Source organism: Xyrauchen texanus, chromosome 48, assembly GCF_025860055.1.
Source record: "Xyrauchen texanus isolate HMW12.3.18 chromosome 48, RBS_HiC_50CHRs, whole genome shotgun sequence".
NCBI classification, from domain to species: domain Eukaryota; kingdom Metazoa; phylum Chordata; class Actinopteri; order Cypriniformes; family Catostomidae; genus Xyrauchen; species Xyrauchen texanus.
In genome coordinates, this window is record NC_068323.1 from 2,521,289 (window position 1) to 2,538,144 (window position 16,856).

Consider the following 16,856-nt stretch of genomic DNA (forward strand, 5'->3'; position numbering starts at 1 on the left):
ACAGAAACCGGCGCGCCACACAAAAACAACACACTTTAACTTAAACTAAACTAAACTTCGCAATTATAGTAAAGAGAAAAAAAAGATAGAAAAGTTTGAAAAACGCACCTGCACACACTCTCACAACCACGCTCCACTCGCTCCGCAACACTCACGCATGCGCACAGAGAGAGAGAGAGAGAGAGAGAGAGAGAGAGAGAGAGAGAGAGAGAGAGAGAGAGAGAGAGAGAGAGAGAGAGAGAGAAGGATCAAGTGAGCTCTCCCGTCTTATCTCTCTGGCTGTCGCTTCCGTAAGTCGCTCTTCATTTGAATAAAGTTGAACTTGTCTCAACGCCCACATCTAGTCGCCAACGGTCGCGACAGCTCGTGTCGCCGGAAGTCGCTGTGCTCTCATTGAAAATGAATGGGATGGAGTCGCTGTTGCGCGCGATGTTGCTGGCAGTGTGTACGCACCTTAAGAGAGGGAGTGGATATGTTGCACATGTTTCCTGCCAAGAAATAAACAGTTGTCAGTTCATGATACTTTATCATCTCTTAATTTTAATACTTAATATACATTTTTGTTAAGAATAAATAAATAAATGCTGCTACATGATAAATAGAAGGCTTCAAATAGACCCCGTGATCGGTATCGGCCAATACTGATTCCAGTGATCGGTGATCGGCCCCAAAAATCCTGATCGGAGCACCCTTAGTAAAGTAGGTAAAGAACATGAAGAATGTTTCAGCTCTGTTGGTCCATACAATGAAAGTGAATGATGACCAGAACTTTCAAGATCCAAAAAGCACATAAATAATAGACAGCATTGGTTTAATCTTCAGCAGTGATTGGATAAGTGTGGGTGAGAAACAGATCAATATTTAAGTCCCTTTTCAAAGTAAATCTTGACATCAGCGTTCTCTTTGGCAATCATGATTTCAATCCTATATTTATATTTTCCAGTGCCATCTAGTGCTCTGTGAACTGCACTAGGAAGTGTAATCGAGCTTGAAATCAGGACCAGTCCTGTAGACTGCAATTGGAAGATGTACAGTGAAAAAGGATTTACATTTTGGTCCATTTTCACTCAAAAAAAGATTAAATCACTTCTGAAGACATGGATTAAACCACTGGTGTCTTATGGATTACTTTTATGCAGATTTTGTGATTTTTGGAGCATTTATAAGTCATATATAAGGCATGAATAATTAATCTATTCTGCCAGCAAAAGTGTCCAATAACAGGAGGGTCCAAAAACAGCTAAAAACAGCTTTAATTAGGATCCTGACATTACTCAAGTGGTCATCTCATGTGAGTGTTGACCATTTTAAACAGACTTCATTAAACAAGTCAAGTTTGTAAAGAATATTGCACATGATTCTTGGACAGATTTTTACACTGTTTGCAGATGAGCACAACACCTGAAACCAAACTCAGACGTCTCGAAGTGTTTCAAAGATCAATTAACACAGCATCTTACAGATGTGGGCTCTTGCGCAAGACGCTGAACAAACAGTGAGAACACAAAGACCAGCACATGTTTACATAAAACAGTGCAGACAGGTACAGCACGTGTGTGAAAGACTCCTTAAACTGCAGAATAATGCTGAAATACAGGCCAATAATCCTGACCCAACACTAACATGCTATAGTGCTAATATTAAACTGAACCAAGTTGAAAGTTTTTGGTTTCTTGGTGTTTTTTGAGGCTTCCAAACTAACGACATTCCCAAAAATCTTTCGTTTCAGAAAAGCACAGATTACTGATTACATCCTTGTTCCTGTTGGCACCCTGTCAGAGAACTTAATAAGATTAATGTACTACTTTTGTCCCATATAAATCACGGGTTTAATTAGTGTGAGAAAGATCTTGCAGTTATAATAAAAAAATCACAAAGGGTTTTTCTTTTCCACATGAACAAAAACAGGGAACAGAAAAGTAGGAACGGGACGTCAGGGATGGTTGTAAAACTTTGTCAAACCATGAAGAACTCAAAGAGGTTTGAGGACTCTCAAATCTTAAGACATGTAGATTTATATGTCGACTTCAAAAAGCAGTTTTAGAAAGATTGTCACAGACTTCCAGAATTGATGTTGAACATACGGAGAGTTCCAGTATTACAAATGACCCGAGACTTCATTAAACTCTAATAAGAGTTCAAGTTTTAGCAACATGAGAGTTCAAAACTAAATCCACATTATAAAGTTTGTATTTGACTGAAGAGACATGAACAACATGATGTGCGTGTTTGAAATAATTCTCCTCTTTGTGTAAAATGTATTAATAGTTTGACCTTCTGGCGGTTATTGTGTGAACACGCCCTGTTCTTTAGATGCTTTAGAGCTTTAATTGATCTGCTTAGATGATGATTGACGGCTGGTTCGACCGGTCTGACCTGTAGCTTTATTTCAAAGAATTTCATCAGAAGTGGATCTTTAAAGAAGTTGTTGTGACAGAAGAGTAATAATGCTGCATTTATGTAATGTCTGAGTTAATTGAGTTTCTATCTTTCACTTCTTTGTTTATCTCGTAATTACATGTAAGAAAACGTTGAATTCTGTTCAGATTTGACAGTCGTGACGTCATGCAAAAACAGTCAAATTGGCACTCAACAGATAAAGATCATTTCTGTTTGATTCAGCGGAAAACCTCCAAGGTTCTTTAGAATGGATGTGTGCGGCAATTTCGCCTCAAGGATCTACTGTTGGGAGGCATGAACAGGCGTTGACCACCCAGGGACAGCAGATCCAAGAAATACTGCAAACGGTACGTGCTCTGATCAATTAAATCCTGTTCCACCTCCAGCTTCGATTCCACCTGTACCTATCCCTGAACCCGATGATACTCCCAACACACTGCGGAGCGGCTAGTTTTATACCTCCCGAGAGGTTTGATGGGTCTTCTGATAATTGCGGCTTTCTCATGCAGTGCAGTTTTTACCTAAAATATCACCCCCATTTACGATCCGACAGCGAGAGGGTTCACTTTATGATTTCACTACTTACCGGCAGAGCGAGACGATGAGCCACAGCGCTGCGGACAGCTAATAGCCCAGTTCTTGCTTCCTATGATCAATTCTGTGTCATCATTACTCTAAACCCAAATGACTTTCTGTCTTCAATGGAACAAAACAGGACTCGACAATGAGGGATTTTGTCGGTTCATGATTGTTATTTGCCCTGTCAACATTTTCAATGACCACACCACAAAAAAAATAAATAAATTACAATTTACAATCCACTTCAGCTGTTCAGTTATGATTGATGCAGCTGTTATGTTTGGGACACTACTCCGGAGTAACAAGTGTTGCTAAACTGAAGTCTGTCATTTCTGCACCACCAAACGGAGTTACACAAACACACCCATCACTAATATTAAACTGGAACAGGTTGTAAAGTTACACAATTCAGATTGAACTATTGATTTGGATGACAAGCAAACTCCTGTTTAACAGAAAATGCATCTTCCCGTTGTCATTCATTTTTCAGAGATAGTCGCATTGTTGTGATATAATCCACCGGTGTTAGGGGAGATTTGAGTGTTTCTGTTAGTCCAGACCGTTATATAAGTACACATTTCCACTGATGACTAATCACAATGTTAGCACATGGACAGGAAAGACTCTCACTAGCTAGCACTATCAAATTTCAAACATTCAAGTCATACATGTGATACAGTTTCAGACTCTCAACATACATCACACAATCCATCCAGATGTTTTCCTATAATATAAGGAACCGGTTATTTCCTGAAATGAGTTTTAACATGTGGCTGTATTGAGAAAAGATGTCTGCTGTCTTCTTCCCATTGATGATGTCATAGTATCCCAATACCTGACACTAGTTTACTTCTTAATTCAGTTCCTCCAAATTCCACTAATGCCGACTTTCTCTTGTTTTAATGACTCTTTAGCAAGTGTATCTGCTTCTTCATTGCCCTTAATTCCATTATGTGCAGATAACCAAATACATCTAATGTCCCATTCTTAACAACTAATCCGGTGCAATCTTAAAAACAGATCTAAAATAAGATCTGCAGTGGATTGTCTTTTATTACACCGATTAAAACTGAAGAAGAGCAAATAACCATCCTGTTGGTCTAACATCCTCTGCCCGTTCTAATGCCCACAGAATGTGAATCTACTGTTTCAGCTGTAAAACAGATCAATCATCTTCATCTTAGTTGAGAAATATACATAACACAACTAGTCCGATTACTATCAGGATCTTTGGATCCATCGGTATAAACTTGAAGAACTGAAATATATTTAGTATTTATATAATCATCATCTGTTTCTTTGAGATCTTCTTTATCATCATGAAATAATCCACATCTGTAGACAGTAGCCATCCCGGGACAAACACACTTCCAGGATTATTAGCAGGAGCAATATTTAAAATCTTAAACTTTTCAGCCCATATTAAACGTTGTCTTATATAACTTACAAACTTTTTCTTTGATTTGACCAACTCAAAACATTCATATAGTCCTCTAATAGCAGGACGATCCTCAGTTATTTTCCGGAGTTTGTTCCAATAATTTAAAGTTAGTTTAATTATTATGTATAATGGCTTTTCCCCATTTCAACTAATAGTGCAGGATCGGAATGGGATATCACAGTTGAGTGTATATACACACACTGGCGGCCAAAAAAGTTGCTAAATGCAAAAGATTGAGTATTTCTGTCAGTATTTCTGTGTAAGTTACTCTGATCTCTATTTATTGTATTGATGAAGAATGTTCATTTCTAAAATGTGTGACCTTTCCTCAGGAATAAGTCTTTTATTGTTGTTTATGTGTGACCTGTCATGATGTGATTGAAGTGGATTAGAAAGCTTGTGATTGTGAACTCTACTGGTGAGCTGAAGAAACTGCAGTTCAATAAACATCACGAGACTGATTGTATTTAATGTCCTTTTTAAATAAGAGATCTCAAAACAGCATTTAATGATGTCTGTCTCAGCACAATCCTCTCTGGAACATCACACACGAATCAGGTGAAAACACTTCTACATTTAGATTTCTTGTGTATTCATTGAGCGCATAAATGCCAGCCTAAATGATGCCCGCTCTGACCCGCCTCAGTTCTGATGCTGCTTTGGTTCTGTGTTATTACATTATCAGAGCAGCTTTAAACATTGTTGATGTCATGATAGAGCATAACTTCGATAATTTACTTTTCTTATTTAAAAGTATAACTTCATATTTTCATTTATTTCATATTTCTATATTCTATACATTGAAAACATTAATCTCATACCATTTTATATATATAGACAAATACACATAGATGCCACTTCTGTGCCACCTTTGCCGTGTAAAGATGGCATTAGTCAAACATCCTCATATCTGTATGCACCTTAAAGTCTAAAGAATTTTTGCTTCATGTTTAAAATATTTTGACATATTGTGTGTACAACATACACTAAACATTTGATTACAATACTTAATAATAAACTTTAAAATAACACAAAGGTAAAAGTAACTGTAGATTATTTACACTACAACTAAATAAATGCATGAGTTGTTTTTAGATGAGATTCTTCATACCCACTAGAACAGAGATGATGACGAAATATCGTAACCACCCCTCATCCCACCTGGAATCTACACCTCTGTCAGTATAGCAGAATAAAGTGTAGTGTGACCACCCTTAATTCCTGGACTCTGCATTGCAGCTGGCAAGCTTCCAAATTTACTGAGCGGACCGAGACACGGAACTTTCCGGCAAAACTAAAGGTGGAGGAATCTGTTTTTACATCAACAGCGGTTGGTGCAATGATGTGACAGTGATCCAGTAGCACAGTTCTCCTGACCTGGAATCTTTCATCATAAACTTTAAGCCTTTTTATTCACCCCGTGAGTTTGCTTCATTCATTCTGGTCGGTGTTTACATCCCGCCGCGGGCCAACGTGCAGGTCGCACAGCGCATGCTCGCCGACCAGATACTGTGTGTGGAGTGGACCAACCCGGACTCTTTAGTTTTTGACCTTGGTGACTTTAACAAAGGAAACCAGTCATGAACTCTCTAAATTCAGACAGATTATTAAATGCCCGACCAGAGAGGAGATCATTCTGGATCACTGTTATACCACTGTCAGGAATGCTTATCTTGCCATCCCCCGTGCTGCACTGGAACACTCTGACCACGTCATGGTCCACCTGATTCCTGCATACAGGCAGAAACTAAAGCTCTGCAAACCTGTAGTGAGGACATCAAGGAAGTGGACCAGTGAGGCTGTGGAGAATCTCCAGACGTGTTTTGACTCCACTGACTGGGACGTGTTCAGGACTGCTACAAACAGTCTGGATGAGGCTGTGACATCATATATCAACTTCTGTGAAGACTGCCGTATTCCATCACGCACCAGGGTGAGTTACAACAATGACAAACCCTGGTTTACAGCCAAACTCGGAAGGTTAAGGTTTGATAAGGAAGATGCCTTCAGGAGTAGGGACAAAGACTTAAAGAGGCGAAGTACAAGTTTAGCAAGGCGGTGAAAGAGGCTAAACGACGGTACTCTGAGAATCTCCAACACCAGCTCTCAGCCAACGACTCTACGTCTGTCTGTAAAGGGCTCAAGCAAATCACCAACTACAAGCCTAAAGCCCCATCAACGACCGACGCCTAGCCAACGACCTGAACGAGTTCTACTGCCGCTTTGAAAGACAAAGGGACAGTCCTGTAACCGTTCCCCATGACACCTCCCAACAAAGGGAAAGTCCTGAAAACATACCCCACGACACCTCCCAACAAAGGGAAAGTCCTGAAAACATACCCCACGACACCTTCCAACAGCTCCAGCTACAGTGCATCACCTCCACCTCCCCCACCTCAGCAGGGGCCTAGACACCCCCAACAATGCCTAACTTAAAGGTACCGCCCTCCACCCCCCACCCCCTCAGTGCCGATTCTTTCCATCCATGAGAGGGACGTCAACAAACTCTTCAGGAGACAGAACCCCCGGAAAGCTGCTGGACCGGATGCTATCTCCCCATCCAGCTTGAAGCACTGCGCTGATCAGCTATCTCCAGTGTTCACAGATATTTTCAACACCTCACTGGAGACATGTCATGTGCCAGCCTGCTTCAAGTCCTCAACTATCATCCCTGTTCCCAAGAAGTCAAGGACCACAGGACTTAATGACTTCAGACCCATCGCCCTGACCCCTGTGGTTAGGAAGGCCTTTGAGCGCCTTGTGCTTTCACACCTCAAAGACATCACCGACCCCCTCCTGGACCTCCTGCAATTTGCATATAGAGCCAACAGGTCTGTAGACGACGTAGTCAACTTGGCCCTCCACTACATCCTCCAGCACCTGGAATCCACAGGAACCTATGCCAGGATCCTGTTTGTGGATTTCAGCTCTGCCTTAAACACCATCATCCCGGCTCTGCTCCAGGAGAAGCTCTCCCAGCTAAGTGTGCCTGACTCCACCTGCAGGTGGATCACTGACTTCCTGTCTGATAGGAAGCAGCATGTGAAGCTGGGGAAACACATCTCCGACTCACAGACCATTAGCCCTCTATCCCCCCAGGGCTGCGTTCTTTCTCCCCTGCTCTTCTCCCTGTACACTAACAGTTGCACCTCCAGTCACTAGTCCGTCAAGCTTCTGAAGTTTACGGACAACACCTCCCTCATCGAACTCATCTCTGATGGTGACGAGTCCGCCCACAGGTGGGAGGTTGACCACCTGGTGACCTGGTGCAACCAAAACAACCTTGAGCTCAACGCTCTAAAGACAGTGGAGATGGTTGTGGACTTCAGGAAGAACTCAGCCTCACCTGCCCCCATCACCCTCTGTGACTCCTCAATTGACACTGTGGAGTCTTTCCGCTTCCTGGGAACTATCATCTCCCAGGACTTCAGGTGGGAGCTGAACATCAACTCCCTCATCAAGAAAGCACAACAGAGAATGTACTTCATGCGGCAGCTGAAGAAATTCAACCTGCCAAAGACAATGATGGTGCACTTCTTCACAGCCATCATTGAGTCCATTCTCACATCCTCCATCACTATCTGGTACGCTGCTACTACTGCCAAGGACAAGGGCAGACTACAGCTTGTTATCCAGTCTGCAGAGAAGGTGATTGGCTGCAATATGCAATATACACCCTGAAGCGTGCTGGAAAGATTGTGGCTGATCTCTCCCACCCCGGCTACAATCTCTTTGAGACACTCCCCTCTGGCAGAAGGCTGAGGTCCATCAGGAAAAAACCTCACACCACAAGAACAGTTTCTTCCCATCCGCCACTAGCCTTATCAACAAGGCCCGGTACCCATACTGACACTCTCCACACTCCACTTCTGGTTCTACATGCCACTGTACTTACTCTGCTGCTCTTTTATTTTATTCTTACTTTTAATATATACTGTGTGGACATATTTATTTATATTGCTTATTTTAATACTGTTTCTCCTTAACTTTCTTATATTTAGAGAATGTGTGACACGCGCCTACAACACCAAAACAAATACCTTGTATGCATAAAAAATGTACTTGGCAATAAAGCTTTTTGTGATTCTGATTCTTATCACGGGACTTTTAGCTATAATCAAGCCCCAAAATCAGCGGGGACTCTTAATTTTGAAAGGTGCTTCACTGCTTCCAGCGGCTCATTCAGACAGTTAAGGGAAATGCACTCTTACAATCAATGTAAGGAAAGTTTATTTTCATACACAGTGGAAATTGAAAGTGCTTCACACAGACATGATAAAGACAATAAAAGATACATACAATTACATGTTCAACAAGTTGTAAAAAGATCGGATGTCGGATGTGGAAACACTGAACAGGTGCTCCAGGGATCTTTAAGGTTAATAAACCCCATGATATTTAAATGTGGATAATGTTTGGGCACATCTGAAGCTGGTGCCAGCTGTGGGTGGCATAATAGCTAAACGGTGTCTCACCTTGTTTTGAGTGACCTTACCAACAAGCTTATGTAATCCCTCTCATGAGTGCGTCACAGAGATGTACATACATTTCATCAAGAGTGACGATAAACTCAAAAGTTGTAAAATATTATTTGGCATTGTCTGCACATATCCTAATTAATATTCATGTGTTTTGCCACTTCATGATGGTGATGTCACTTCTCTTCTGGATGTGATGTCATAAACTAGTACAGCAACAGAAGCCACGCCCACCAGAGCAGAGAGGACCAATCGGATCACAGCTTCAGTGAAAGCACAACAGTGAACACAATCTGAGGAAATAACAGAACAAACAGATGATAGCTGGACTGAGCCGGTTTATGAACTAATATTGAAATAGTTTCGACTAGTTTAACTTCAATCAGAACTCACAACAGTGAAACAAAGAAATTAATTTGCATTTTCAGAGACTGTAAACAAACAATAAACTCACCACCTGAACACGGCTGACAGACTTCAGTAATGTCGAGATGTTTAGTCTGGTTTCTGATGGGATTGTTGATCACACAGCTGTAAGAATCATCGACACACTCCAGATGTAGAGCGAGACTTCTGTTGAGATCAGACACACTGATGGAGGACAATAAACTGTTTCCTTTGTACCAGGAGAGAGTCACCTGTGTCACATTCACCACTGAACACACCAACACACATTTAGAGCTTGAAGAACATTGAGAAGAGTCTCTGATGATCACAGGAACCGGCAGACGAGCTGGAAAGATAATTCAGAGTCAATAAAATAAACATCAAACATCAGTTTCATCATAATCAGTCGCAGTTTATTGTGATCTGTGAGTCTCAGAAGACAAGAGTGTCAGACCTTCAGTCTTCTCATTACATTGCATGATTTATATTGTTTTTGATATTTATAATAGTATGATGATGATGTGAGAATGAAATATGAAGAGGACACTGATGTTATTCTGTACTCACCATAAACAGTCACATTGAATATATTAAATGATATTGTGTTTCTGCTGATCTGTACTTTATAAAGTCCAGTGTGTGCGGTTGTGATGTTTGTGATGGTGAGATCTCCAGTCTGATCGTTCAGCTGCAGTCTGAATCTCAACTGTTCGTCCATTATTGAGGTTATATTTGCTGGTCTGTTGATTTGTGCTATAACAGTATCTGGATTCTGAGCTCCAAACATCCAGTGTAAAACATCATCATCTCTCAGTATTTCAGTATCATCAGTGTGTAAAGTGACAGAATCTCCCTCCATCACTGACACTGACTTCACTTTATCTGGATCAACACCAAACACACCTGCAGAGACAAACAAACATCTTTATTATCATGCGACACCACATCCACATGTGTGGACTTTGTATTTTAGCTTCGCTATATGCAACACATTAATTAAATGAGTTAAAACCGACTCAATACTGTTGACAAAACTCTTCACAGTAATTTAAGGGTTAATCTTCTGGCGCAGCGTGACACGTGACACAACAGCATGACGTCGATTGACAGGAAGTGATTTACAGGAAGTGCTGCTACTGGCGCTGCGCCAACAAAAGTGCCTCTGGTAAGAAACCTCTTTAAGTTTTTTGATTGAAATCTGTTTGGTTGTAAAGAGTCTCTAGTTTCCTTTGATTTGTGATTTAAAGATTATATTTGTTTTTCTTGTGTCAGCGCGCTGATAAACATGATGTCCACATATGAGGAAATTAGGACCACATTCCCAAAAGTTGAAAAAACATGTTTGTTATTTTGAATATGTTTCAACATTAACACATCTGTGGGTCATTTAGCTTCATATTAATATATATTTTGTTATTTTATTCTGTTATCACTTTACAATACTGTTCTATTCATTAACATTAGTATATACATTCTTATATATTTGCTTTCAGAGGCTTTATATGGAGTTAGGATGAAAATAAGGTGCATTTCAAGGGAGGGGCAAGGGAGGAGCAAGGGAGCATCATATATCTCTCTATGCAGTTAAGTGCATTCAACAGTTTCAGGCTGCAGATGATGTTTGGATCACTCAACATGTTTGACACACATGGGACAATGATCATCAGTACATAGATTCACCATTTATCATGTTTAATAAGGAGGTTAAATTCTAAAAAGTGTAAATTATCTGCATTTTAAAATGCTTTTTCACACTTAATACCACGTTAATATCTAATAATAGTAAATACAAAAGTAGATGAGTAAGGATTAGTTTGGTCTTAGTTAGTGGTCGACTGATATATTGCCGAGAGCGATAATTCAGACAATATCGCGTTTGAGCTCATAATATTAAACTGCTCATCTGTTTCATTCTCTCTCTCCTCAACAGTTCCCTGTAACTTTAACTGACTTGTTTAATGATAAAAAGGCAAATATCAATCACACTAATATCATATACCGTCAGCAAATATCCAGATATCTCCTGTTGGAGCCATTCTGTGTATTGGGAAGGGGTGGTGCTGTGTTCTGCCACGAGTCTACTTAAGACAGGGGTTAATTAGTGCAGGTGTGGCGACGGGAGGTGCATGGTTTTTGACCATGAGGCACGGCGTGTAATCATGGAGACTGACTTGAGTTAAGTTTATTATTAAATGTTTTATATTCGTTATGTTAATAAATGGATTGGCATATCCGACTTTAAGTTCAGACTTTTGAAAGTTTATTATTTTACCTTATTTTATTATTTTAAGCCACAAGGAAACAGCACGCCCACAACACGCGTGCAAAACAACTTAAACGCATGCCAACAATTAGTCAAAAACCACCTCTGTATGAGGAAAAGACTGATCAAGTTTAAACGACACAATCCTTGTGCTGTTCGTGCACCTTGTTTCGACAGTGATCGGCTGAATGGAAACGCATTGGGCCAGTAGACCTACGGGCGCAGCGGTCCTCACATTGGACAGTGAGGCGCCAGGAAGCAGTGATGACGGGCGGAGGTCGGTGACGGACGGCGGTGATCGGTGACGGACTGCAGTGATCGGTAGCGGACGCCGAATCGAAGCACTTTGGGCCTCACATTGGACAGTGAGGTGGTCTGGACGCGTTGAGGACGGACGCCATAGACGACGGAGGTCGGTGAGCGGCCTCACATTGGACAGTGAGGTGGTCTGGACGTGGTGCAGGTGAAGATTGGACACTTCGATGCAGACACTACGTCGGACAGTGGAGGAAAGTTCTTTCGGACCTAGAACGAGTAAAGCGAGGTAACGGCAGTTAACACACACACATGATGTAGTATGACTTTTAAGAGCTGCAGTTATTAAAATGTGAACAGCAAGAATGAAAAGGGAATACAATACATTGACATTTGGTTTAAAGTAAACGAGGACTTGAAATAAGAGACATTTGGGTCAAGGGGTTTATACAAGAAAATTAAAGTGTTTGCTTTATTTCTGATTTCTTGTTTTCATGATATTTAAATTAAATGTTGTTTTTCGGTCGTTGAAAAGAAGGTAAAATGGATGAAAATCATCAAGGTATCGAGGTAACACATGTGGTGTCGGCTGACTCTCAAAATGATAACGAGGAAGAAGCCTCTGTGAAAAAAAGGTCTATAAAACTTACAACAAAAGCACTGCTTTCTAAACTAAGTGACTTAGAGACACTAAGAAAATCCAAATTAAGTAAAGCTGCCAACATCAAACAAACTGTTCAAGGTTTAATGTGTGACGCTGTTATGAAGCTGAAATAAAAAGTAGCTTCAGCAAATATCAAGCCTTGATTAATGACGTAAAGGTTGCACATAACAATCTGCTTGAGTTGCTACCCGAAAAGAAAAAGAAAAGCATGAAACATGGTTCAAAGCAAAGCTTTTAAGTGTGAACAAATTTTTCCAGCGTGTGGAAAATTATTTTAAGAGTACAAATAATGGTACTACTGAAAATGTTCACCTTGAGGATGATATAAAGCCAACGGACAGTGTATCAAATGTTGGAACATCATCTTGCACTAAAAAGCCGCACCAGTGAATCAAGTCGATCAAGCAAAGCTGCATTTGAAGTTGCACAAGTAGAAGCCAAGAAAGCTGCACTCCTGGCACACGCAGCAGCTAAAAATGAAACATGAATTGGAGCAGGAGGCAGAATCATTACGCAGAAGGATGGAACAAGTGGAAATGGATGCTGATATTGAAGCCTCAGATGCAGAGTTGGCAGTACTGCAAGCATTTTCGGATCAGGATGGAATGGGATCTTATGTTGAGAAGCAAAGATCGAAATAAATACCTGACATTCCTGATGCAAAGTTTGAGAAGTCTACAAGATTGATGAGAAATAAAGGCTTACCTGTTGCAGTTGCAGGACCCACTGAAAATGCACATGCAGTTGATGACAATTCTACATGACAGATTCTGCAAAGGCAAAATGAAATAACCCAGTTGCTATTGGAGAAGCAGTACCAAAGTGACTTCAATGAAAAAATCGCAGAGCGACAAAGAAGAAATGTCAAGACAGGAGGCAGGATTCATTAAAATAATGGAAAAATCTGTAAACTTAAAGGACGGACATTACAGTTTAAAGCTGCCATTCAAAGCCCAGGAGGTAACACTGCCAAACAATCGTTGTATTACTCAACAGCCTCATTGGACTAAGAAGGAAAATGGAAAGAAATGAGAAGTTCCACCAAGAATACACAAGCGTTCTTGAGAATGTCATCAGCAGTGGCTATGCAGAAATAGTACCACAGGATCAATTGCGTGGTGGAGAAGATAACCTGTTCTATATTCCTCATCACTGAGTGTATCACCCACGCAAAGGTAAGTTATGAAGTTGTCTTCGACTGTGGAGCTAAGTTTAAAGGAACTTCTTTGAACGTAACAGCTTCTACAAAACCAGTTGCTTTTACGCCTGATGTGAAGTCTATGTTCTATCAAGTCAAAGTGGCTGAGGAAGACAAAGACTTTCTAAGGTTCCTGTGGTGGCCTAATGGAGATCTGTTCAAGCAAGTTGAAGAGTACAGAATGACTGTACATCTCTTTGGAGCAGTGTCATCACCTAGTTGTGCATTTTATGCTTTAAGGAAGACTGCAGACTACAATCGGGACAGTTATTAGGACAAAGAGATTTGTACACTAAGGACAGGAAAACCCGTAAAAAGTGTAGCCCTATAAACAAGCTGAATCCTGTTCTAGAGGATGGACTGTTAAGAGAAGGTGGAAGATTGTCCAGGACTGCAATGCCCGAAGAGAGCAAACACCCAGTTATCCTGTGTAAAGATCAGTACATCTCCATGTTAATTCTTAAACATGTTCATGAACTGATGAGGCATGGTGGGAGAAATTACATCCTCTCCAAATTGAGAGAAAAGTTCTGGGTCACTCAAGCCAATGCAGCAGCAAGGAAAATCTTGTTAAGTTGTGCTTTTGCAAACGCCACAAAGGAAAAATGTGTGATCAAAAAATGGCTGATCTCCCCAAAGAAAGGATTACTCCAGACTTACCTCCATTTACTAACGAGGGAGTGGACTATTTTTGGCCCATTGAGGTAAAAACAAGGACGCTCCTATGTGAAACGTTATGGGGTTATCTTTACATGCATGGCCAGCAGGGCAGTTCATTTAGAATTGGCACACTCATTGGACACAGACTCTTGCATCAGTGCTATTCTTATGCGTCTTATGACTTATCGCGGCGTAAGCAAGCTTGAATGACCTGACCGACACGAGAGTTAATCCTAATGATTTAGAACCACTGACACCTAACCATCTTCTTACTTTGAAAAGGAAACCAGTTTTGCCTCCAGGTCTGTTTGATCAAAGGACCAGTACATAAGACGAATGTGGAAACAGGCTCAGTGTCTTTCAGATTTATTCTGGAAAAGGTGGACAAAAGAGTATCTTGTTACTCTACAGGAAAGACAAAAGTGGAACAAAACAAAACGTAATCTTGCAGCAGGAGATATCGTTTTGGTTGCAGATGCTACAGCACCATGAAATTTTTGGATGATTGGAAGGATTATTAAATCCTTTCCAGACAAATCAGGCATAGTCAGATCTGTGCAAATCAAAACCAAAACAAACATAATTGAAAGGCCAGTGACAGAATTAGGCATATTGGTAGAACAGTCAATGTAAAAGTGAACAAACACACCAAAGAGGGGTTTATTTGTTTGTTGTTTTTATTGTAAGATGTTTTTTGTTGTATTAATGTCTCCATACATGTATATGTTTGTAATTGTTATTTTTTGTAGTGCCATGAACAATTAGGGGCCGGTTGTGTTGGAGCCATTCTGTGTATTGGGATGGGGTGGTGCTGTGTTCTGCCACGAGTCTACTTAAGACAGGGGTTAATTAGTGCAGGTGTGGCACACGGGGAGGTGCATGGTTTTTCACCATGAGGCACGCGCAGTAATCATGGAGACTGACTTGAGTTAAGTTTATTATTGAAGAAATGTTTTATTTTCGTTATGTTAATAAATGGATTGGCATATCCGACTTTAAGTTCAGACTTTTGAAAGTTTATTATTTTACCTTATTTTATTATTTTAAACCACAAGGAAACAGCACGCCAAGAACATGCGTGCAAAACAACTTAAACGCATGCCAACATCTCCTTTTAACAGACGTAATAAACCAACCTCACAAAACTTGAGCAGATCTAGTATCCTGTGGAGCTTCATTTATTAACCTCTAAAGCACATATTCTATCAGTCCTCAACAGTTCCCTGCAACTTTTAACTTTCTTTTCTAATGATAAAAAGCAAATATCAATAATACTTATATAACATACTGTTAGCAATATGCAGATTTCTCATTTCAACAGATTTAAACAAATGCACAAAAATCCAGCTGTTCTTCCGCCGAAAGTGTTCATCTAATATTCTTCCTCTGAAGCGTGTATTCTATCATCCAGAATCAAAACTTCACGATCAATTGTTCCTCTGATTCACAAATCATGATGGTCATTCTGTGTCAATTCAAGCCGGTGATCCAGTCATGTCTTATTCACTACGCACTATTTGAACAATTGATTTAATTCTGTGTTTTTTGAGTAAATGTGATTGTTGATGCACATCTCATCCATGGTTGCTGGAGTACTGTGTGTACTGTTATTTCCTTCTTTCTAATATATTTGAGCAATTTTATGTTATTTACAGTATTAAATTGTGTGATGTATTGTATCGGCCGCCCTGCTCTCTGGATATCTGCATCGGACATTACCATATCGGTTTATCACTAGTCTTAGTCTTGTATGAGATTGGTCAGAAATTACAACTTTTTTCTGGGAATTGTAGCCAATAAAAAAACTTGTTTTATGTTCATAGTAGCAACTCCTTTTTCCATACTGTAAGAATGAATAAACAATCAATTACTTACCCTCAAAATGCCACAAGCATAAATGCAGCAAAAGTAATACAGGAACCATATTCTCCCGCAGTACGTCCAAATTAGTAAGTAAAAACATGCAAATGAATTTAGTGTATTAATGTCAGTCTCAGACGCACGTCACAGATCACACACAGTTCATTCACTGACTGTCTGATGCATATTACACATCTAAATGGAAAAGCTTCCTCAATCTAATAATCTGATTGGTTTATAGGGGCAATATGGGGCACACATGATGTTTTTTAGCGGTCCACTTTTATCACGTCCACATCCGAGGAACATCTTGCTGATAATGTCATGTTTTATTATAGCTGCAGTTGTTTGGTTCAATCACTGATGTGCTGTTTGACAAATATCAAATATCAGTTTGAATTAATTCACCACTTATCGGCGAATGTTGTATAATGTTTAAAGTGAAAGACAGACTGTGAGCATGTACGGTGCATAATAAACCCTTTACACAGAAACTACACACGCAAACTAACCACATACATCCATTAATAGACACACTTTGAGGATTGAAGCTGTTTGTCCACCCAACAGATCAAACCACTTCATTTACTCACTGACCCAAACAGAGCTCAATAAACCACAGCAGGTTTCTCATTGACTCACTAACTCAGTTTGAACACGAGTCTGAATAA

General features: G+C 40.2%; 3 protein-coding genes across 4 annotated transcripts in view; 1 reads left to right on the top strand and 2 right to left on the bottom strand.

The window, feature by feature from the left end:
• Window positions 1–144, bottom strand: part of LOC127640017 (uncharacterized) — an 84,053-nt gene extending 83,909 nt beyond the window's left edge. The window contains exon 1 of one of the 2 annotated variants that reach the window (XR_007970042.1): window positions 109–144. The gene's annotated coding sequence lies outside the window, so the exon portion shown is untranslated. The remainder of the gene's footprint in view (window positions 1–108) is intronic. The other variant, XR_007970041.1, reaches the window with a different exon arrangement.
• LOC127639461 (SLAM family member 9-like) overlaps window positions 1–16,856 on the top strand; it is a 235,745-nt gene that overhangs the window by 167,959 nt on the left and 50,930 nt on the right. The gene's annotated exons all lie outside the window — the stretch shown is intronic.
• LOC127640013 (uncharacterized) lies at window positions 9,055–16,474 on the bottom strand. Its single transcript, XM_052122387.1, has 4 exons — window positions 16,201–16,474; window positions 9,853–10,188; window positions 9,353–9,631; window positions 9,055–9,191 (listed from the first exon to the last, which is right to left on the bottom strand). The coding sequence occupies exons 1-4, from the start codon at window positions 16,286–16,288 to the stop codon at window positions 9,061–9,063; spliced, it is 834 nt and encodes a 277-aa protein (XP_051978347.1). The 5' UTR covers window positions 16,289–16,474; the 3' UTR covers window positions 9,055–9,060.

Excerpts from the sequence above, each read along its gene's own strand:
- LOC127640013 (XM_052122387.1), bottom strand. The coding sequence starts at position 16,288 with ATGTTTTTACTTACTAATTTGGACGTACTGCGGGAGAATATGGTTCCT. Across the intron at positions 10,189-16,200 it reads ATGCTTGTGGCATTTTGAGG|GTGTGTTTGGTGTTGATCCA; the intron begins GTAAGTAATTGA and ends TTGTCTCTGCAG. Across the intron at positions 9,192-9,352 it reads CTGTCAGCCGTGTTCAGGTG|ATTGTGTTCACTGTTGTGCT; the intron begins GTGAGTTTATTG and ends TTATTTCCTCAG.